This window comes from Cyrtonyx montezumae, unplaced genomic scaffold (assembly GCF_038088225.1).
Source record: "Cyrtonyx montezumae isolate F1298 unplaced genomic scaffold, pur_monq_1.0 scaffold_12, whole genome shotgun sequence".
Taxonomy (NCBI): domain Eukaryota; kingdom Metazoa; phylum Chordata; class Aves; order Galliformes; family Odontophoridae; genus Cyrtonyx; species Cyrtonyx montezumae.
The window spans coordinates 18690677-18715375 of record NW_027071848.1 but is presented as its reverse complement, the minus strand read 5'-3'; the positions used below and the strand labels follow the sequence as shown (position 1 = coordinate 18715375).

Sequence of the window (24699 nt, the reverse complement as noted above, 5' to 3'; positions counted from 1 at the left end):
ATTTACAATGCATTCGAAAGTTCCATTAGCTCTATCAACATGATTTTTGCTATTGCAAAGAGTGGCTGATGTGTGCTCTTAGTCTAGCTCTGTGAAGCCTGCAAGTGAACCTAATCATATCAAAATCATTTTATGCTGTCAGGTTGCAGATCCACACACTTTGTATCATGAGACACTGAAAAGGAAAGATACACTTAGGTGGAACACGCTCTTACCGAGATAACACTGTCAAAAGATCACTGTTCTTCAAACAATCAGACAGATTATCCACTGCAGCTTCCAAAGTAAGTAGTGCTTCCATTACATACCCCTGTCAATGCATGAGGTTAGTCATTCAACAAAGATATTGAAAACAATGAATATTCAATTATATTTAGTTCATAAAATAGAGTCATCTATTGAAAATAATTTCTCCTGAAAAGAAAACAACGTTCACACCTCTGCCATTATCCTGAACATTAAAATGTCACTGTAAGTGTGTTTTATTTTATGCCTCTGACTGATCTATGAAGGCATGCAAGAAAAGCACATATCTCACCAGGAAACCAGTAATAGCATACAGAACATCTGACTTGCAGGTCACTGGTTTAAATTCCATGCAAGCCATTGTGACAGAAGACTACTGTCATCTTGTGGCAGTTTCATTGCCTGTGTAAAATATGGAAGTAATGTCAGTCTATTTCTTATTAAGAGCTAGCAGTTCTCTCTGTGTAAGTCATGAATCTCGTAATAAATAGACTCTGCCTGTAAGACTGCAGGAGAGAACAGTTTGTTTAGCTAGACTAAATGAACATCTCAGCTCACTGAGAGGACTGGATCAAGTTAGGTCAGTGTAAGTTTTGTGTCATAGAATCATAGAATCATAGGGGTTGGAAGGAACCTCAAGAGACCATTGAGTCCATCCCCTGCCAAAGCAGGTTCCCTACACCAGGTCGCACAGGTAGGTGTCCAGGTGGGTCTCAAATATCTCCAGAGGAGATTCCACACCCCCCCTGTGCAGCTGTGCCAGTGCTCCGTCACCCTCACCGTAAAGAAGTTCTTGTGCACATTTGTGCAGAACCTCCTGTGCTGCAGTTTCTGTCCGTTCCCCCTTGTCCTGTCTCCACACACTGCTGAAAAGAGTCTGGCCTCACCTCTTCGTCCCCCACACCTCAGATATTTATAAACCTGGATCAGGTCCCCTCTCAGTCTTCTTTTCTCAAGGCTAAAGAGACCCAGTTCATTTAGCCTCTCTTCATAGCAGAGATTATAGATAGTGCCATTATAGATGGTGTGGATTTCTTCATTCAAAAAGGTTTAAACATTTGAGGAATGAGGTGGTGGATATTCCATGCTGTGATATTACATTAGCAGATAGGATGATTGACTTCTTAAGAACAAACTAATGATGTGAATAGAGAAAAATGGTCATCATGAAGATTTTTCAGTGACATTTACTAAATGTCTTCTAGGTGCTTTATAAGACTAACAGTCTAAAGTGGGCTTTTGTAAGGTATATTTAGGTTGAGTAAATTCAGTACCTTGCATTTATTGATTCCAGAACACTTTGTTAAAACTGTATTTTTAAATTAAATGTACCTTAAATCAACAGTGCTGTGAAGAATTATATACATATGTACCTGAATCTCATCTCCATGCTCTCCAATAACTTCCACCAATCTTGACAGGAGGTCAGACAATGCATGTGCAGAAAGGGGCTGCTTTAGGGCCCTGAATATCTGGAAAGAGCGACCTGCATAGTGTCTTGAAGAGCTTGAAAGAGCTGTTTGTAAAGCAACTTCACTCAGATGCTGCTCCAAATGAAAACCTAAGCAAAAGAGCACTAGGTCAGGTTTTTTTTTTTTTCAAATTTTCACAGACTTTACTGTGGACCATATACAGGCTAGTTCATAGTGCTCCAGGGAGAACACTCTAGTGCATACTGTAAAGCCCCTTAGAAATGAGGATGCAGAAATATATTGCTGAGGGAGAATTTTCCACTTTTACATTTATTTTGCATTGAATGTAAGAAAATAAACTTTGAAAATCCAAAATTTTCAGTCTGGAAATGCTTCGTTAAAAAAAAAACCGAAAACAAAAATGAACAAACAAACAAAAAAACACCATTTTTCATCTGATTTCAAGCTTTCTTACCATTCTTGGACAAACTATAATGCCACACACTGTCCTTACCAGCAGCAATGCAAGCACTCCCAGACTTAAAGCCAGGCTGAATTAGAGTCTTTTTGTGAGATTCATAAGGCTTTGTATACAATCTTCAAACATTAACATAAATAAAAATATAAATACTGATTTGTAATTCTGCTTTGATCTTGGAAGATATTTCATTAGTGACTGTGTTGGTGTTTGAGATACGTTTGGTGCATTTCCTATGCTCCAAAAACATGATAAATGAAAACTAAAATTTAATAGCCAGAATAAATTATTACAGGATATTTACTTAGTAAGAACTATCTTCTTCACCAAAAGGACTTATAGGAGCTTTTATCTGGTAAATCAATCAGCCAAATGGCTTTCTACCAACATCTCTGAAGGAAACCTTTGATTTAATATTTAAAGCAATTCTTTCATATGTCTTTCAACGTTCCTAAGACATACAATATGTTGTGCTTCTGCATAAGCAGATCTACTAAATCACAGTAGATAAGCATAATGCATGACCCAGAGAAAATATTGTTTCAGATATGAAAGGAAAATAATATATCTACCTGACTTGGAATCTTTAAATACAGATACAACATGACGCAGAAAATTAGTAAGCTGTTCAGCACTCTTGGTGTTCTGATTTTTAGGTGTGATATCTTCATGGCACCACAGTGGACCAAATGCCCTTAAAGAAATACATAACAAAGTGCAAAATTGCTTTGAGCTCTTGTACATTTGAAATAAATAATATATTTAAAATATAAAAACTGAAAATTCAATTAGGTATTTCCAGGGTCACATTCTGGAAATTATGCAACTTAACAAGATGCATATGAGCAAGACACAAGTAAATAACTAAACTTGTGCTATATTTTATAAAACTTCTTGCTTAAATTATATGCTATACTATTTAGAGAGCAGCAAACAAATCCTTGCTGTTTTTGTATTTGTTACTGTGCTTAGGATGTGCCAGTTGTAGTCAGCAGTTAATATTAATTTCACCATGGCCTTTCACTATGCCCTGTGTACCTCCTGTCTACTTGCATGATAATAAAACTGTCTTTTTCCATTAGTTCACTGTTGAACATAATAGTATCAGTCAATTAAACATTTTATTCTTGTCAGGCAAGACTTTTTTTATCACCTTCCTGACACTGTAATGGTTTTAAGTACCTACCTACTACTAAAGGTGTCAATAAAAGAGGAACAGGAGTCTGTAATTACTATATATGCTCAGTCATTTTCCTTTGAATCCTTTAAGTTGCTACAGATAATTGTAGAGAAGACATAAAATGAGACATTTTGAGTACAAATATAACTTCTGCTTATCTCCACTACCTGGTTGTCAGAAACTCAATTAATTTGTTTGCTTTCTCATCTGTTTCAGCAGCAGTGTCCATGTCCTCAACCTCTTGTGTAATCTGGGGGAGATTTCCACTGCTGCCTCCCAGACTGATACTGGAGGAGGTGGAGCTGGAACTCAAGCCGGAGTCTGGCACCGGAGAGGACTGGTATTCCCGCAGAAAGTCAAAGCCACCTGCCAGCAGAAAGGGAGGAGATAAAGATGGAATGCAGCTCTTTTCAGAACTTCTACGGGGAAACATGGGAGAGACCTAACATAACAGTCCTCTAATAATGATGGGAGTGAAAATGGTAATGTTTTTAACTGTGCAGAATCCATTGCAAAACAAACAATATCCAAGTCAGGGTAGTTTTATTTTTTACTGCTCAAGGACTACAGTACTTGAAAAACAAATGTTTCATGGCATTTACATCTGGAACTATGCCTTTTTGTAAAATTCACTTTGAAGTTAGCTAAGGACATGAAAAATTCAGCTCATTTCCCTGGGCTAGCTGGACCCTGTAAAGCACTCTGTAGGATGGACTTCTTAGGACAATTATGTTGTCCCAGTGTTGCACATGTAACAGAAACAAGGACACAATGTTTGACTATATGTAAAGACTGGACTATTCATATTAACTATTTTCAGTATTAAGGTTAAACAATTAAGTTTCAAGTGAATAAGTTAAACAAGTGGCAAGTTTTCAGTGTGCTCCACACAACTTCAGAGCTGGAATTAGAAATTAAGACATATTTTCTTAAGGCTAGATTGTTAGTCATCTTATGCCGTATGTACTGCATAAGAAAAACTGGCTTTGTTGAGAAGACAGGGACCAGAAGGGGCCTCCCTTCTGACAATATACGTGGGCCATTCCAGAAGTAATGCCCCCTATTTGTTTCTAAGGAAACTACAACAGATAGAAAGAGCACAATAGCTGTATTTATAGAGCAAATTCTAAGCTTCATTTCAACACAGTCACCACTGTCAGTTATGAGTTTTCACCAGAGATGAACTAAGACTGCATGCCAAACTTGTAAAAATCTGCCTGGATGTCTGGAATGCAGCACCCACTGGCTCACTGTACTCACATCCAATATTTGGTCTCCACAAATGTTCAGTAAGCACCAATGAATGTCAGAGGGTGCCATTTTTTTCCGCATGGAGTAATTCAGTGACACACTTTTGCCTCTTATGCACTTCCATTTCAGATGCCATTTTGTCAGACTGTCCCTATGCTGCCACTTGTTGCAGTGTGACAAAATGCAAGAGAAAAACAGTGGGAATATTCAGTGCCTGCTGCCATGCCACCAATGTACATCTCTGACATCATGGGATGACATAACAAAATAGGAAGCATTTCTTTCATAACAGCCCTTGTACACATTTTGGCAGAAAAACAATAATACCTTAATGTAAGAATTTCATTCTCTATTTAATAATTCACGGACATGTATTGGAAAAGAGATGCACATAAGACCTTTTGGAAATTCATATATGAGGTAATTTTGCATGGAACTTATTCAGACTGAAAAGGTCAAAAAGGCCTTAAGATGTTTCATTCTCCATTAAGTAATTAAGTAATCTTGAATGCATATACTGATTTCCCTATAATCATTATCTAAAAAACAATCTTTTGTATTCCATCATAAAGAATAACCAGTTATCAATATTCTTTATAAATCCAAGTTATTTATTACTTTTGGCTATATTCCCAGAGAACCACAGAAATGCCACTCATTTGATTATCTTCCCACTTCTCAGTGTATCATAATGTTCTTCACTCTCTCCCAGACAACAAATCCCACCTCCATAACTCTACACTGATTCTGTGACTCTACCAAGTCTCAACAGTACATTTGATTTTAGAAATATTAAATGACAGTATTTCAACAAACTGCTCCCAATCAATCCCTTAAATCCAGGTAAATTGCTAAAAGTTAACAGAACATCCACTTCAGAGAGAGATAAAGTAAGTCTAGTAAAACAGAAACAGATTTCAGGACAGAAATGAAGTGCACCTGTGGTATAAAGAAGGGTTTATAGCATGTTAAATTTAATTTAAGAATGGAAAATCTGAGCTGCATATTCCAGCTTCCTGTACTGGAAATACAGTTCTTCCTGTACTGGAAATATTCCTTTTTTTTTTTTTTTTTTGAAGGTTGAGGATGGACTGCCCTTATTTAAAGCATTCCTCCTGGCTCCATGAAGGGAAAATTAGGAATTTATTAGCCATATTTATGCTTAAAATTTTCCATAATATATTTTGTTTTAGAGTAGATAGCTTTCTTATCATCGTAAGAAGTTATTTAATAGTAATCTGGGTGCATCTCTAGGGTAGTTCACATGGAATTAACACTAGCTGGAACAGTTTGGATTTGCTACTTTACTACTTACATTTATAAAAACAATTACATTTTAGGAAAACAACCTTTACATTCTACTTTCAGAAGACCATGAGTACAATGCAGTGTTCCTTCTCTTTCACCTCTGTTACCTGTATAAAGATATTCAGGTAGGTATGCTGGTTGTACTGTCAGAGTCTTGGTCTCATTCATCTCTCTGGTCTGAAGAAGCACTGATGCAATGGCTTGATAGTTGCTATTGCAAGACAATGCAATCAGAAGGTGAAGCAGTAACTTCTTACTGTGTTCAAAGACCTCAGGGCGGTAATGGTCAAGACCTAAAAGAAAAGGTTACAGCAATCACTGAATGTGAAGCAAGAATAAACAAGTTCACATTCCAGAAATAGCAAAAATTCCAAGGCAGTTCATGCTAACAGGTCAAACAAACAAGATGCAGTATTTTCGGACACAGCGAATGGTGTTTTTGCTTCAAAAGTCTGTGTATTTACTTGGTAGACAGAGATTCCACTCAGAAAATACAAAACAATCTGTTGCAATATATCTTTATGCATTATGTCTCACAGCAGCATTAATTCACTAGGGCTAGAAAATCCCTAAAGATGAAAGACTCCTGGTGGTGGTTATGTTTATCTTGCTTACCACAATATCTCACTTTCCTACACAGAGATCAGTTTTAATACTAGCACAAACTGTGAGAGGTACATACTGGTTTATAAGGAAAGGAAGTGACAGATAAAATTCCTTGGAAGAGAATGTCACTTATCAGCAAGACAGAATGAGAAATGAATCACCAGCTCAGGGTGTAGAACTGAAATTGAAGGTCTAGAACTGAAAGACCCTCATCTGTTCAACATTATTGCTGTTTGTATGCTCCTAGATTTTAACACAACCTGAGTAAATCATAAATCACCAACATAAAGGAAGCAGATTTTCATAAAATTAACTGCACTGGGTGGTAATAAACATTTTTTTTATTCTCTTTCATTATCTTACATGATATTTATAAAAACTTCCTTGCATTTAAGTGCTGAATATTTGAATTCTTGTCTTTTCCCGCTCTTCTTTTGATAGGATACATTCCTCTTTAAAAGCAGCTTCTTCGCACAAAGTGGAAGCAGCCAACAGGTCTTTCAAGTTAAGTGTTTTCTTGTTGGTTCTTGTCTGTCCTGAAAAAATGCAGCTGCTCGTACTGCCATAGTCTGGGTCACATACCTTTGGCTCCTATTATCAGCTCTTCAGACATCCTGTGATTCTGCCTCACCCACCTGCTCATAACCTCCTCCAAAACAAGCACTGATAACCTCTCCATCACTTTTGCATCCTCTTTATGTCTCTGCTCCTATTCTCCTTTCTCCATTTCCTTCCACCTTCCAGGAGGTAATAATCCAAACCAACCCTGTTTTAACATACACTTTCAGGAGTGAAAGGAATGTTACAAGTTCTCTTAGAGATAACTTCTGTATTGGCTGTAGCTGTGACTGAAGAACGCTTAACCTCTAAGAGTGCATACAAATATTGATATAAACTAAGTGAGAAGTTCAGTTTTTGTCCTTCTGCAGTGACAGGCCATTCTCTAATATGGAAGAGTGCCCAAGAGGGTAAACTTCTGGAGCATGGACATGTTTCCATGGTAAAGCAGTCTTGCCTTCTAATTTCACACTGGTTACAGAAGAGTTAAACAGCAGTGCTTCTCAGGCACTCCTGACATAGCCTCTGCATCACTGTTAATACTATACACTGTCCAGTAGAATATTAATCACATCTATCACAGAATTATTTCACTACAGTATTGTCCCAACTCTCCTGATAAATGGAGGGACAAAGGCTCCCCAGCTAGCTGTCATATTATTTACAAAATCCTTTTTACTCAGATGCATCTGCCCACTCACCATCAACAGGACAGAAACACTTCATTCTCAGTCACATTCATATATGTGGCTAACACATTTAGCATCACTTCATTATACTGTCACAACAGAGCTCTACTATAAACTACAGGAATTCTTCTGTGTAACAGCTCTTGAGAAACTGAACTTGAAGCCTAGAGGCTATGATGCCATTGTAGCTATTGCTTTGTGTTTGCATCTGAGTTTCACATTTACGAACTGAAAGCTCTTAGCCAAAGGACTGTCTCAAAAGGTATTCACAAATTCTGCTTGTTTCTCATCAAATACTACAATGTTGAAACATGATCTACTAATCAGAAATGACATTTTTATAACAGATTTCTAATATTCTAACTGTGTTTCTGCATATGTTCCCTGATGGTTCCTGGATGGCTCCTTACAGCTCTCTTGACTGAAGTAACCACCCAGTTGTGTTCTATTTCTGCTCTATCTTTTTCTTCTGAGAACTTCTAACTGCAAATGCTAGTTACAGTAACTTGTTTCAAATCATACTGAAGAGGTTGTTTCATTGGTTTCTGGTTATTCATTTGATTCATACACTTAGACATTTCTTATTCAGCTTCCTCTTCTACCTGAAAAGTTGACACCAAGAAGAGAAGAAAAAATGTTATGGGTAGCAAAAAAATGGAACTGAACTTGAAAGAGAGGAATACATGAGAAATGCCTCAGTGAAACTGACCTGGGAAGTCCCTTCCAGAATGCTTTTATCTGTTCTTATTGTGTTTATTGACAAGTGTGCTGAAACCATTGTAAAAATACACAGTATTTGAGTTATTTGCCAAGTATACATTTTCCAGAAGAACTCACAAAAAAAATTTCCAGTAGAACAGTTGGTAGCAGAGTAACAGAAAAGGAGAATGAAACATCTTAAGCTGTACACCAAAGTATATCACATACATTCTATTACTGTGCTCTAAACTCCCAGCTTAATCTTTTTCACCTCCTGAACAGCAGACTCCTCCCACACTGTCAATGAGCAGACTCAGTGATAATTATGGCAATGAAATGAAAAGTGGACTACAGTCTCCAGATTTATTTTATAAATCTCAAGCTGTGTTTATTGGTGAAAAATAGTAGGCTTTGTAATGCTAGATACTTCTGTGGGCTAAAAAAAATAGGCCATGGAGTTTTCATAATATTAAGCAGTAGGATAAGGAACGTATCACTCTCTGGTGGAATTGGGTTATGGTCAGGAATGGACAAAGCAGTGAGGGGAAGAGTGTATGTAAGCTCAGGTAAGTAACAGGAAATATAATAAAGTGTTTTGTTAGGAGTTAAATTAATGAAGTTTGCTTTCCAGTGATCCCTGTCCTACCCTCATTGTCTCTGCAGTGCATTCACTTTGACTCTCTTACATAATACTTTTTAAAAGACAGGAGATGGCACTTTTTAAAAGACAGGAGATGTGTAGTCCATGTCTAGCCAGCTGCCCATCACAAATAAAGATGTACAAAGGCTGAGCTTCACATGAACTCAGAGAAGAACTTGCCTTTCTCCTACGTGGGTTCTACATTTACTAATGTTTTAGGATGTTGATCATCTTCAAACTTCTGTCTTTCAATTAATTTTTTTTTTAATCATCAAAAGAAACACAACTCCACAATTTTTTACTTTTTCTGTTCTGCTGATCTTACCTAAAAAGAGAGCATGTAGCAACAAAGGCAGGTGAAGGGCCCAGTCTTCTCTTACACTGTGGTCCACTACCATCTCGGTCATGAAGATGACAGCAATATTGCATCTGGAAATTAAATGACAGTATCAGTTTGAAACTTCTTAGAGATGGGAAAAAATCAATGTGACAATTATTTCAGAAGAAATGCAATCTCAACATTGTAACATTTGGTACTACACATTTTCAAATGTGTAGCATTTCTCAATATGATTAATGTTGAAGTAAATCACAGTATTAAGCAGGTAAGTATCCACTACTGAAAAGAACAGTTAATGTCAATACATATGATGTAAAAGAGAAATTTCAGAATATACACAGCCCAGTTAGAATAACAGATCAAGGAGAAAAATGTGCTGTGAATAACAGGCTTAGGAAAGACAAATTTCCCTTTTCGCTTTTGGTTTTGTAAATAGACTTTCTGATGCAAACCTGGAAGAACTGCAAGCCCTTAAAGTGCAGGAACTCACCAGAAATTGAAGATTGAATTTTAAAATACTCTGAGTGGTGGGTTAGTTCAGTTTAGCATTGGCCAACCAGCAGGATGAAGCATCTCAGTGTCAGGATGAGAAACTGCTCACCTATGAAGGGGTCCTCGGGGAGTGATAGTTTCTGGGAGGTAGTCCACAAGTGGTGCCCAACATCCTCCATTGTAAGGCATAGGCAGGGGATGTGGTTGTTTGGTTTCAACAATATTCAGTAGCCAGCTTGTATATGGAGAAACAGGATCATCTGCATAGAAAAGTATTAAAACAGGGTCCATAAAACCAAGTCCAGTCACTCTTTTTGAAGAAATAATAAGATAGAGTTAATGCCAATGCATCAGCTCAGCTGTTTGGAATAACGTGATAAGATGACATTAGGTTTGCAAATTCCAGTGTTCAATAACAAGTTATGCATTTTTAATCCCTCTTTCACGCTGCTGGAAATTAAGCACATTCCAGGCAGAAAGAACTGAATTGTACATGCTGCAGCTGAATCCCTGCTGTCGCTTAGTAGCTTTGGATCCAGATCACAAAGCAACAAGCAAAGGACTTTCTCTTCAAAAATGAGAGGAAAGTTCAGCCAAGGAAGATGTTGGAAGCCATCTGCTGCAAGGAGCTGTGTGCCAGTTACACATTCTTGCATCTCCCCACCAGCAGTACCCTGCTGACTGATGCTACAAAGGCAGAAATAAAGTGTCTCGAATTAGGAAAGAGACACAAGGAATATAAAAATCATCCTCAGTGCATTTACTTTTTTTCATCTGCGACGAATTACCGAATTTCTGAAATATCTGTTTAATTTTGCTTCAGTAGCTGCTGTACTTTAATAAACAACAGTTTTTTTTTCCACCTGCTTATTGCAGTGATAGTTCAGTAAGCTGTTTCCACCACTTTCTGTCTTTTCTCAGCTGTGCACAGCTGAGCTCATCTACCTTGCATTTTATTTCCTTTTATTCTTCTCAACTTTCCCAATAGTCAGTTGTTATTTCTCAGTTCTGCCAGTCTGCAACACAATGCCATGGAAAGCATGCTCTTGAGAAATACCTAAGCACTGTTCCTCGTGAATTTGCAGTGAGAATGTTATTTTTTGCTTTGTCGTGTTGTTACACTTCAGGTAGGTTTGACACTCTTATCACTCCCATCAGCCTTTTTTTTCACAGCATGTACATGACGCTTGTTGGCTTTGCCACAGGACACACTGTTTTGATACCTCAAGAAATATCAGAACCAGCTTTTTCTCTTAAACATCAGTACATGGTTTTGATAACATGTCACCATCTTTTCAGCTCCTCAGGAGCTGCTCAATACAGCACCCACTGCTGCAATCAGTACTGTAATGCCAACTTTTATCAATCCCATTCTTCAGCCCTAGTCCTCCAAGAGACCTTTTAATTCTTTATGATTTATACCTCTACTTGTTTCTCTTCTTTCCTGGAGGATGAGTTATTATTTACAGTTAAAGCAGAACAAAGTGCCTCGATAAAGTAGCAAAGTACAGCAAGTGCACTTATTCATTTTATGAGGATTAACCAGAAAATGTTTGCCAAATGCTTTTCACATAAAAGCACTGTACAGTTACTAACCATCAGATTAAGTGTTTCACATAAAACTGCTTCATAAAATCCACACTAAGATCTAATTCCTCACTTTTTCATGGATTTATGTAATGGACTGAGGAAAAAAAAAGAAGCCTTTTGCACCTTAACACACTGTCTTATCCTGAACAAGAGAGTCCCTGTCTTGGAGGAGTGTGTTTCCTATTCATATCTTTAGCAATGCAGTATGCTCAAGCAGACTGGAGGGAAGCCATACCACCAACTGCTTGGAAACCTGGGCTGCCCACCCAAGGAAGCAAGCTGCACTTTCCTAATGGAGGTTGCTTTATTTATATTCCAGCTTGACAAATGATAGAAAAATTACTTTCTAATCTGAGATCTATACACATACCAGTAGCTAGGTGAAAAGAATATCATTTTACATCTAGGTATTTATATATTTGTGGAAAGAACCCTATGAAGTCCTACAAAGTCTGCAGGTGCAGGCAGGAATAAGTATTTCAGCAGTGGTTGGAGGAAAAGTTCCAAAAGACACAAAGAAAAATTCAGCATTTTAATTCTTTTTATTACCAAAAGCCCTTGTCAAAAACAGCCACTTGTGGGGAATGTTTTGATAATATAAACATTTTATGTTTTGAAAGGTTGCTCGTGCAGATCAGATTAGTGCTGGTACTCCAATTAACATCTGCTGAAGAAATTTAATAACTGCAGCACTCAAAGACAATTATGAGAACCAGATAACTGTGGTAAAACCTGATGAGTTTAATATGTTAAGCACTTCTTATGTGTATTTAAATACTGCAGACTGAACATATGCTGTATTTTGTAAATACTGTACTTCCTAATGATGAAAAATTGTTATTGATATAGTTAAAATCAGCCTATGTCAACGTTTTGCAGAAAGTATTGAGAAAAAAATTATTTGCCTGAAAGAATATATAAACTCGTTTATTTTTTATGTAAAAATACCATCCCCAGCTGGTGTCCTCAGCACCAAGGAAACACATTATGGCCTCTATATTATTTCACCTGACCGAACTATGACAGAAACGAATGTTTATAAGAGAGTCTTGCCTTTATACATTTGGTTAGGTCCTAACTTCATGATTTACTTCAGAAATTAGATTATCCAAATGGCAAATACATAATTCAATAGTTGATGGAGATATCCCGGTTTCCTATGGAGTCTGCTGAGCTTCAAGGGTCTATTAATAGTCTACTCAACAGAACTACACAATGAAAAACAACTGTGCTCAGGAACCCTATTTTATTCTCCCATCTATCACAGTTTTACATACTGCAGTTAGAAATTGGTTGCAGACAACAGAGAAAAGCTAAAAAAAGGTAAGGCTTTGATTAGGACGTAAATCTTTTCTTCATGCTCATATAATAGTACTTGAATCAGAGAGAACTGCTGGTAAAGGGAGCAATTCAAAGTAGTTGCTTCAATGCTCTGGGATGTTTTTCACCTTGCTGCGTACAGCTCAGTGTGTTACTGACAGGAGAATTCTCTGTTAGTGCCTTCAGTGAAGTTCCCTTGCCTTTAAGTAGGTTTGACTGAAGTTAAACAAAAGAAATAATAAATGGATGAAGGTAAAGCAGGGACACTCTCTTCATGCTGATGCTACACTGCTGTTTACACAGAAGTTAAACAGAGAGCCTCCCACTGTCAGAAGAATGCTCTCCTCTCCCAGCAAACAACGTAACTTAAATCAAATTGAATAACAAAACTTACTTTTGTCATCATCATAGGATCCTCCGGAGCTATTGCTGTACCTTGATTCTAGTCGAGTATGTGCTCTGACTACATTACTGAACCTTCAAATACAAGAAAAGTCTTCATTAAAAACACACTGACACCAAACATCTGGGTTGTACATATGTGCATACTGCAAAGAAAACACTTCCTCATGCATTCATTTTTATATGGGAGTAGACAGAAATTTGAACACTGTTATTTTCATAAGGACATACTCTTACAAGACTTTTCTGAGAAGTTCTACAAAGGTGCTGCTGGGTCATGAGCTCTTAAAATTTAGCTGAGGGGGGATTCTCATGCTGCACATGGCTGCTTTTCTTGAAGCAAGAAACTGTGCTTAGCTTGGACTGGATGTAAGCTGTTTACAGTGAGTATTTTGTCACAGTCCATGATCACGGAAAAAATTCTGGCAAAATGTTAAACCAGTAATTGACTGAATAGTCCAATGTCAAGCCCACACAATTATCAAAGCAACAAGAATGGCAGCAGATAATCCTTCAGTAGGATAATCCAGCAACTGCAAGAGTGTGTCAAGCAGAGTTGTCATGGAATATTAAAAGAAAGAACAAATTGTTCCCAACTGCCTTCAAATGTGCCGTGACAAACAAACTTTTTATGGGCGCTCCCTTCACCTGCTTATGCTGCCAGTGCTACAGGCCTGAAGTGGCAGTGCGAGGAGCCATGCTGCAGGCTCACACCAGTGATGATGTAAAACACGGCAGTTTATGCAAAGGAAGGAAATTAACAGTGTTAAACTAATTTTAACAAACAGAAGAACTTTGAAGGTTCTTTCAGTGACATTCAGTACAATTTATTACTAATAATGTGCACACATACTGAAGGACACTTAGTTATCCATTTGTGTATTATAAAATTTCCAAAGCAGACTGTCTTATTAGGCACAATAAAGTCTCTGTGGAGGTGACAAAAATGCATCGTAAGCCATCTTAGTTTTCCTGTCTTTCCAGTATCTGGTTCTCCTATATTTTAATATGTACACTTGATAAATATGTACAAACTGACAATTACTGATATATTTATCTGATGGAAAAAATAAAAGCAGAACAAATTTAAGGCAAAAAATTATGGAGACAAATGTAGAGAGAAACTCTGATATTAAACACGTGAATAATACAGGCCTTTTGTTTTACATTATATTGCTTCAACATAAAGATAGCCATATTGTTTGATCAGTTTTGTGTTATTCCAGAAGTGCTCACATGAATGAGAATAGTTGGTTTACAATCTATTACTTTTTGTAAAAATTATTTAATACACCTTTGATATTCTAAGACTGACAATTTGGTTGAGAAGTACAGATGCATTTATAATTTCTACCATCTTTAATAATGTAAACATCAGCAAGGAATCCTAAAAAAATATTTCTCATTATTATCTGAGTTTTATCATATAATCTCTGTCAGAATTAAGTATCAAAAACTTTATTTTACATAATTCATATAAGATAAGAAACACTGAAAGCATAGTAAGATTTGAAGTAAGCCAGGAAATGAAATCTATTCAACTTAACTGCAATTCAACTAAAAAGAGATGTAACTCTATACTATGTACACACACAAACATGCACACTTACAGTGCACATTCTGAAGGACAGGAAAATTCCCTCATGTAACTGTTTCTGTACCATTAAGCCTGAACCTTTTAAAGGTAGACTTAGCTGTTGAAATGATACTAGTCAATATTAGCAACGAGCTAATGTAATACTAATACACTTACTAATAAATGCTATTAGAATTCATTCAAAGTTCTCTTAGAAAAATAGAGGGTTTTGGTGAGAGAAAAAATATGTCTGTGCCTGAGAATCAGTTGGGCTTCAAGCTTTGCATTTATTCTGTCATCATTTGTCAGCATATACTATACATGTAGGAAAAGACTGAGCATGTGGTTCGTAAGCAAAATTTGTTACATCGTTTTCCTCTGCAAAACACTTTATCCAGAAAAATGGAGCAACTGTGGACACAAATCTCCAAACAAAATCTTACTTATGTGTGAAATAAAAAGGTACGATCCAACCTCATTTTTAATAAATACTTTAACACACATTTTTTCATATAGATTCATTGATTTTCTCTCTCCGTTGTAGGTAATTCCTAGGAAAACATGATCCGAATAGCACAATTTGTTCAATATAAGTTTAACAGATGTTCCACTGCCATGCATTTATTAAACAACAGTCAGGAAATAAAACCATGTAAACAGCTTTGTTTTAAATGCACTCATTTAAAAATGGTCTTACTAGGACACTGCCACTTAGGATCCTTCTAAGCATCAGGAATTTTCACAAAGCAAACATAAATTTGCCCAAGATCTAACCCTTAGACCAGGAAAATGCATACATTTTGGAGAAAAAGAAGTCACAAACCTTTCATCAGTCTCTTTCACGATTCTGTTCTCTTCTCCATCAGGAAAACTATCTTGGCCAGCTATAACAGTGTTACTGCTTGAGGTGGTTCCTGTATATGAGATGTCAATAAGAAAACTTGTTATGTGCAGCAGACAGTATGTGCAAATAAAAGCATATAACTTTCTTAGTAGTCAAGGTCAAAGTGATCATGCTGCTAATACAATACTTGTACAAATGAACGAATGCTGCCATCTCTACAAAACATGATCTGCTTGCATGGCTGAATGATCTGCAGTTTACATGCTTTGGGAGGCAGATTAACACAGTGATGCTCTTCAAATCCTTGGACTGCACTCATTCTCAGGTGACCTAACTCGTTTCCCAAGAACCTTGCAAAACACTGGCAAGCTTGAATACTGAGTGAGTGCCTCTTATGTAGCTTTGACTATGGCAGATTGACATAGCCTCAGGCCTTTGAAAATAGAATTGCCACATTGTTGAATTTCTCAGTTTTCAGCAGAATCTGTTGCTCCAGTGATGACTTCATCACCAGTGACAGCATTAGTGATGCCTTCCTGTTCTGACAAACTAGTGACAGCAATAGAAGATCCACCTCATGATTTCTGAAGTATACCAAATATTAACAGTATACTATAATAATAGCTGAAAGTATTAAATGTATGTTTACAAAACTTAGGCAACATTACAAATTGAAAGGAACTGTAATTTAGATGTGCAACAAAGCCCTGAAACTTGCAGCTTATATATACATGCATCTGAACAGGTGTAAAAGTAACTAGGAAACTTTATTTCAAAGACTTGGAGACTGGAAAGAACAGAAAAAACAACTGTAAAGCATTCTTAGATCATACCAGAAGCTGCAGCTGAGGCTTTGTTACTGGCAGCAAAACGGTAAAATGGAGGATTATCACAGTGCTGGACTATTGGGTTCACTGGGTCTGTTTGCTGCAGCTCAAAAAGAAGCTCCTCCATTGTTTGAATCGTATTATTGCGACAGAGATATATTGCAACCTTTTTTATCTAGAGAAGAAAAGTTCAGTTATTAAACTTTATCCAAAGTGAATTTCTAAAGAAATACATACATCATACACTGCAGTACTGAAAGTATCCAGAACTGAAATGTTATTGCTGGTCAGACACACAACCGCACAACTGCACCCTCCCTATTCACAGAGAAATACAACTGCTTGCTTTGATTTCAAGACCACTTCCCCAGCTGAGCAAATCTGTGTTTTAATCACCTGAGAGGTTTTGGTTACCGTCCACAAATCATCAGTTTAGGTATATAATTTGTAACATATACACACAAAATCAGCTAACTCTATACCCATCATTTAAGGATATCACTGACTCTGAATTATGCTCTGAGATTTACAGCTTATGGTTGCTGTTGGAGATGAGTCTTAGTATCTTGAATAGAGCAAAGTTCTCATCCAGAAAGCTACATCCTCCCAAAACTTCATGTCTGTATTTCCAGATATGGTTGAAGTTAAAGACAGGTAGCTGTAGCCACAAAGAATGGGTCAAGCTCTCAGTAGCTACATGTATCTGCAACTAGAGCAACAGAACATGGGAAAACACCAGAGCAACTGTGTTTGTAGACTTTGTGCAAAGCGATTTGAAAAATATAAGAATATAATTTATAGAAATCCTGGTAAAAACACCTTCTGTGTTATTTATCATGGCCTCAGACTTTACTGTATGCACAGGAAGAAGGTAGACTATACAGATACCGACATAAAACTAGGCTGAAAATATTGATGGCTATTCAGAACAAAGACTATCTTTGGCTCCATTTTCTTTCATGAAATGCTGGAGCTGGGAAACTATATGGAGAAGCACTCTTCCCTGCTTGCCCTATTCTTTTTAAAGATGTCCCTAAACAAATACTTATAATGATGCTAATACATGGGACTGAATTGACTTTTGACCTCACCAAGTATTGCTGTTCTTATAAATACTTCCTTATTTATAACTTCCTGCTGCTTCTCTTTTACTCTTCGTGTTTTCCTTCGCTTTTTATTTTTTTTTTAAGTAGAGAAAATGGACATTCATAGTCTTTTTTACCCTTCTGTGCTATACTCTCCCAAGGACTTTCCAGGTACAAGTCTATTTCCTGTTGGAGGCTTGTTTCTAGTTGGGCTCATGGTGCCACATCCAACTGCTTTCTCACCAGAAGGGGTCATGTCCTCTGTAGTAAAAATCTCTGCTGAAAGGTTTTCTGAATTATAAATATTCTAAGTTTTTCAGTACACATGTGAAACAAAGAACAGCTGTGCAATTTACATCAGGGCACTGGGAAAAAATGCTTACAGAAGGTGCTCCTATAAAAGACAAAACAATGAATTTATCTGCTTGAAAAAATAATTAAAAAAAAGGAGTCAAGAAATGCTTTTGGCTTGAGCTCATGTAGGCAGAACAGATGGCTGAAGGCATGAAGCAGCTGGTGACTGCCTTGGGATGCAGAGGGCTCCAAAGGAAACTGAGTAAACCAGCAATCTTGCAAGTGCATGATCTTTAGAGACCAGGTGAGCAGGAACAGTGATGATAAAACGTTAGAATTATCTTTATTTACAAAACTGTATCCACTATCTACACACTAATTGGAGATACATGTTTATGGTATCAATGGTCTTTTACAGATAACAGAGTCAAGCACAATTTCTTATCTGTAAACTCCAGGGCATTATCAAAGCACTGAGCAGATGCATGTGATAAGTTTGGTGTATTTTCCTACTCCAGACAAAGTTACAATTAAAGGGCAACTCACAAGCACTGTTAGGCTTTATGTTCCTGTGGAAAATGAAAACTTCTACAGATTTTCCAAAATCTGAGAAGAGGGTTTAGAAACTTTGAAGAAAGAAGGGTGGGTCAGCAGTAATACGAGGAGTTGAGGTCGACTGCTTAAAGCTGTGGGATGACAACACTTTTGGAAAAAGGAAGTGTTGAAAGCTCTCAACTCATGGAAAGATCTTTGATACTCTCAAAGTATTTGGAATCAACTCCTTTGTCTTCTAGTCATATAAACACTGAGCTTATTCTTAACAGCTACCACACTTTCAAGTCTTCCCTCTTGATTAGCTGAGTACCACTGATTTTGCACATACTTTATACTCCTGCTGAATGGACAATATGGGTCAGTAGACCCTCCAAATGAATGGAAACCAACAGGATGTCTACGATGCACAAGCAGCATCTCAATTTCTTTTATGGTCTGCTATATTTCCTTTTTTCCATTATGCTTAGCAGTCAGCATAAATTCTTGAAGAAAAATGTTATTTTAGCAACTGTAAGCAAGGTTTTTCAGGTAAGTTTGATCATTTTAATATTCATTTATAGTTTATTTCACAGAAATCATCAGAAAGGGACCAATAAAACAGCATATTGTCATTGTCCTGGAAAATTTGCTAAATTTAGATTCTCTTTCTCCCAGCAGCTGAGCAATGAGGCACATGGGAACGGGACTATCTTACTTTTCTCAGACAACTGTGATCTTATTTTAACTTAAATTAACAATATCCTGCACAGTTTGACTTGTACATTGCAGGAACAATTAGCTCATAACAGCCATGCAAAGGCAAAAGCTGATAAGAAAAAGAGCTCATAAGATTTAGGTATTGGAAGACTTATTCTGCTAGAGAAGAAAAAGTAACACTTTCTTAAAAGTATTTTTCCATTGCTTAAATGACTTTCAAATTTTTTCTAATAGTAGTGTAAGCTAAATGCCAGCTGAGAAACATTTTCAATGTTTACTGTTTTTATTTCCCTTTATTTTTCATGCAAGTTATTCAACGTCTGACAAGTCATTTTGCCTAATTAATAAAATTTTAAATATATATGTAAATTGCATGTTTTTATGCAATTATGACATGAAAAAAAAAAAGATTCTAATTTTTTTTTCATCTATTTTGGTAATTTATTGTCAGTCCTTGTTACTTGTCTCTTGCATAGACAAGCAAAGATATTCCTTGCTTGCAGGGAGCACACCTCTTGCATGAAATAAGGAGTGCTCCACTGGTAAAGACTGAAATTCCTACTACTCATTCCCTTTTGTCAGTATCAGTTTCTTGGCTCATTTATTTACTTGATTTAATTTGCACAGTGTGCTAGGCAATACACAGGTACTACTTAATCCTGAAACAGACATTCATTTTCTACAGGTGGCAGCTGTTTTCTTCATTAACACCCATGTAACCAACAGTAAATAAAGTGCAAACACTTACGTAAGGTAAAAGGATGGTATCGCTACTAACACCACACAAACTAATGAGAAACTGCAGTGTTATCCTAAGGTTGTTACTCCATTTTTCATTGTTGGCCAAAGCATTCCAGACATTTTCCATCTCAGGTCCAGGAATTTCATCACCATACTGCAAAAGATCATAGGAACACATTTCTTGAAATGTATTTAAGATATAAAAATGCAATTTTTTTGAGCATTTTTTAATGCAATACTGACAGTACAATGCTGTGACAAAACGCAAGTGACAGAATGGTGTTTTGTATAGCCACTAGACAGACCTGGGAACATACATTCTAAATGTTTAGATTCAGATCCACAAAAGGATTAAATAATGTGTATTTTTTTCCCCCCAGTAATGTACATTCAAAAGGTGATCCATCAGTTCACTGGGTTCCATTTTTACAGTTATTCAAGGAAATGAAGCTCTTTTTCAGCATATCTGTATCTAAGTGTTTTTGTCTCTGCAGTATTGTGTAAGTTTGCCTTCTGTCCTACATAAACGCTCTTGGAAGGAAGGATTAGGCAGCTTGTGGCTTCCACCTTGGAAAGCAGCAGCTTGATCTGAAGAAAGCACACTTGTTCACTTTGGAACAAAACCTATGTTTTTGGAAGCAACTTACCTGAGGAACTGCTGGTAGGTGGTAAAGGTGAGACCTCAACAGATTCAACAACACATCCCATAGAATTCCTGTTTTCACTCCATAGAATTCCTCTAACAATATACTAGAGACTCTGTACTAGCAGATCACCAGTGACTGAGTATCATACCTTTGGATACAGAGCAAGTACCAAAAACTGTTCTGGTGGTACAGCCCCTATATTACTTCAGGTACACAAAATAATAGTTCTGGTCTAGTTACAGGGCCTTGACATGAGGCAAATCCTGAGACAACTGCTATGCAGTATGGATGCATACATTCTCATCTCATTCTCAAGAAGTTTGTCTCAGACTACTACAGACAATTACAGTGCAAAATTTTTGGTGTCAGATACAAGAAGGTATGTTTTGCTTACAAAAAAAGGTTTGACTATTTCGGAAATTGCTTCATAGAGTCTTACTTATTTATTCATTTTACCTTTGCTGTCATATACATGAGATTATTAAGAACCAATGAGGTGGCCTCAGGAGAGCCCCAACCATTGCCTTTAAGTCCACTTGTGACCGAAACTTCCCCATCCTTGTCCTTTAGTTCATCTTCTGGAGTGGTTGGGCTTGAACCAGGGAGGAGCAGTCTGTTGTCTACAAGTTCAATATTATGAAGCCATGGTAGCAGATAGGTAAGCATAATTTGTCTCCCATTTGGATGTGTCGTTGGAAATCGCTGGCTTACCTCTAAAACAGTAGTTTAAAAGGATGACATGTTAGCTTATGAAAGAAACCTCACATGTGCTGCTCAAATCAGATTCCTGATGTATATTATATCACTTGATGATTCTAACCTTGCAAACCGTAAGCATACAAAAGCATGTACTTCAAGAAGAAAAACTTAATATTAGCAAGAAATTTCTTCTGTCTAAAATTACTAACGCAGTTTTAACGTAGTATGGGCTATCACAGTTTGGATACAGAAAGTCACCACCTGCTAAAATGCTATCATGCCATATGACATATTAAGTGAAATAGATGTCAGCAAAGAGGAAGAAGGATAATTCAGGTATTGGCTGCTATTTTGGAATTTGAGGAGTTTTTGAAGAATTACAGAAAACATAGAAAAGTGTTCTGGAGAATTACAGTGTCTCATTAGAATCCATTTTCTACACTGTAGTTTAAATTATAGGGCACTTATTATATTGAGTTTACAAAAACATCTTGCATGACTCTTATTTCCTGTTGAAAGGCCTGTAAAATTCACAAGTGGTGGCCACTCTGAGTGCTGCATAAAGTGCCAGAGTTTACAGAACTGGTACTGCAAGGGAGAGGGATTTGGGAAATCTGTGATAAGAAACACCCTGATAGGCTTCCTGTTGAAGTAAATCATATTAGTTCTCTTTACTATTCCTTTGTAAAATCAGTACAGTTAACATTTCCTTCCTTTTCTCACTGTCTTTTTTCAAAAAATCTTGAAGACATAAACTAGAATCTAGATGTATAGAAAGGGACTCTCATGTGTACTGTGTATCTGAGTTCTACTGAACAACACAGCCACTACAGCAATATGAATAGATAACAGCACTAATGACTAACATTTGCGTTCATAAGATAGACAAACCATCAGAATTTCCCTTCTTCAATTAATTTATAACTCATGGAATCTTGTGCAGTAAGAAATAGATGATATAATACTCCTTTATTCCTTCTTCCAGTCACTGCATGCTGAGTGAAAACAACACAAAGTGATTTTAAGATCCAGTAAGAATTTCCATGATGACAGACACTGCATTCCAGTACTTAAAAACTAGAGCAACCCATCACATGTATTAAGGCAGACAGACAGGTCTCAAAATGTGGTTGCTCCCAGGAGCAGCCTCAGAATGGGCATATCCTGAACAGTCCTCCTGCAGGTCTGATTCTTCAACGTTTTTCTCAGTAACTCTGACACAATGCATTTCTGATAAAATTAAAATCTCTCTTTCAGAATGATTTGAATATTTGGTAAATGTTACTTGGACACAGGCAAACAATCTTCCCAGTGTTAAAGTCATGTGAATATGGAATGGAGAATTCTATCCTCACAACTATCACCTACATAAACAAATCTAGGCCAAAAATCACTGTGCTTAACAGAAGAACCCAATACAGTAGTCTGCCAATGTCACTTTGACTTATCAGGAGCTCTTGTAATCTCAGAGCTATCCTAAGGTGACACAAGTGGAACAAAAACTCCCAACTGAGGTGTTCAAATATTCTGTACCTTACATAAGTACCTCTATGAAATATGTTACATCGCTAAATTTGATTTCACTTGAAACAGATCAAAACCAGGTCAAGCTAGACCTATAAACAGAATTGCTGTACACAGTTGGAAATATCTTAGTAGTCTAATATTTTTACAAAAATGTAAGGAAGATAGTAAGTAAAATAGATACAGATACCTGAAAAAAGTGGAAGGGTAAGTTCAGGATACATCCTTGCTAGTTCGTGTGAAAGTAGGGCAAGTGAGACACTATAAAGAGGTGGCAATGGACCGTGTGTACCATACAAAATACTGCCCGGCCTTTGCTCAGCTACCTTTTTAGAATAAACAAAAAGCTTTGATTCGAGAATCTATGAAAGAAAAAAAAAAACATAATGAGAAAATGGAATTCACTGGCTCAGAAAATGTCAGAACTTCAAGTTCAGATGTCACAGAATGATCCACATTCTCCAAATTTGAAAGATAATATCTTTCCCCATTAATTTTTAGATAAATATTCCCTTAAATATCGAAAGCCAAGATAGAATGATTTTTTTTTTATTTTCAGAACAAAACTAAAAATGTAAATAAACAGTACTTTTAAGAAGCTCATGCACACATTAAAATAAAATGACAGTAGGACACACATGTTTAGTTGTTTTTTATAAAAGTAGCTGATACATGCCTGCATAAGTTGCATGGAAATTTCATAAATCTCTCTGTTGGTGTCAGATGCCTTGAACAGCACCAAGTTTAAAAGCGTCACAATATCAAAAGGATAGTTCCTAGAAGAATAAACAGCACATTTTCATGAATGTTGGTGAGGAATGATGATTATATTCACTCTGATTTAGTGTGTAATATGACTTAATGAGAATGTCATCTTCCTTTTCTCTGTTCTATCACCAGAATATGGGAAAGGGAGTTCTTATGAACACATGCTGTTTGATCAAAGGGCCATCTGGTGAACTGGAAGAAAGAAGGGATTATTTATAATTACTTTAGACTAATGCTTAGGAATGCACTGAGTTACCCACAGAGAAAAACGCCATACCTTTTTCTATAGCTGTCAATTCACCTTAGTTTATAATAGAAATTGTTTCTAGAAGAGGAGAGGAGATGGCTAGCACAGAAATTTTCAGGGAGAAAGTACTCACATAAACAAGCTGGTATGAAAGCAGTTTCTTTGAAGAAAAGACTATAACCAACACATATATTCACACACATTAAGAATTCTATCAAAATTGTATTTGAAGAGTAAAACAAAAAATGCTTCAGAAATCCCAGTAAGTCAACCTTTACTGTGATGGTAGATATATTAACAGAATATACCGTCATAACTGCTCACCACAGAAGTGGTTCCCAGAACATACAATATCACACTAAAAGCAATAGATGTGAGGACCATAAACTGAAAGGCTCTAAGCATTTTGTTCTTTGTAGAAAAAAAGACATCAACAACGAGATAATGCTCATTTTACAAGCAGTTTCAACAGTGGTCTCCTTAGCAGACAAAATAGATGAAAGAGGAAAAAAAGACCAAGGTTCAAGTATTAATAAAAATTCTCAACTGCATAATCAGACTTTCCCTTCAAAGAAGATTATGCCAGTCACACTCATTTTTACTGTAGGCATGGGAATGATTAGTTTTTAGGACACAATGGCACTGGTAACACAATCTGAAGAGAGAAAACTGGTTGAAGGATGACATACTTATTCACTTGTTAAAAAAAAAAAAGCATCTTAGAATTTGCAAACACAAAATTCAGTCCATATTTTTGAAATCTCAGTATAATGCAAAATATAATTTGGTTGTTCCTGTAAGAATAACATAAAATAAATGCTAAAATGTTACTTTTTTTATTTCCTATATCTCACACATTTCTCTACTGAAATCAGCAGATCATACATTTTGTCAAATTATTTTTTGACTTTCTGTAAATGTCTTGAAAAGTTTAAAAAAAACCTTACAAAGTCCTGACACAAAACACTATATTCTATTTGCATCT

At 36.6% G+C, this 24699-nt stretch overlaps 1 protein-coding gene across 1 annotated transcript in view; it reads right to left on the bottom strand.

Annotated features, from left to right (window-relative positions):
• The window catches only part of FRY (FRY microtubule binding protein), a 159165-nt gene that overhangs the window by 43156 nt on the left and 91310 nt on the right, over nucleotides 1–24699 (bottom strand). Inside the window, exons 30-43 of the mRNA XM_065730251.1 lie at nucleotides 23376–23475; nucleotides 22890–23061; nucleotides 20933–21189; nucleotides 19837–19983; nucleotides 16465–16633; nucleotides 15611–15701; nucleotides 13204–13286; nucleotides 10009–10159; nucleotides 9393–9496; nucleotides 5983–6168; nucleotides 3484–3682; nucleotides 2709–2830; nucleotides 1620–1807; nucleotides 216–310 (exon numbers count right to left, since the gene is read on the bottom strand). Coding sequence (XP_065586323.1) covers nucleotides 216–310; nucleotides 1620–1807; nucleotides 2709–2830; nucleotides 3484–3682; nucleotides 5983–6168; nucleotides 9393–9496; nucleotides 10009–10159; nucleotides 13204–13286; nucleotides 15611–15701; nucleotides 16465–16633; nucleotides 19837–19983; nucleotides 20933–21189; nucleotides 22890–23061; nucleotides 23376–23475 — 2064 coding nt within the window. The remainder of the gene's footprint in view (nucleotides 1–215; nucleotides 311–1619; nucleotides 1808–2708; nucleotides 2831–3483; nucleotides 3683–5982; nucleotides 6169–9392; nucleotides 9497–10008; nucleotides 10160–13203; nucleotides 13287–15610; nucleotides 15702–16464; nucleotides 16634–19836; nucleotides 19984–20932; nucleotides 21190–22889; nucleotides 23062–23375; nucleotides 23476–24699) is intronic.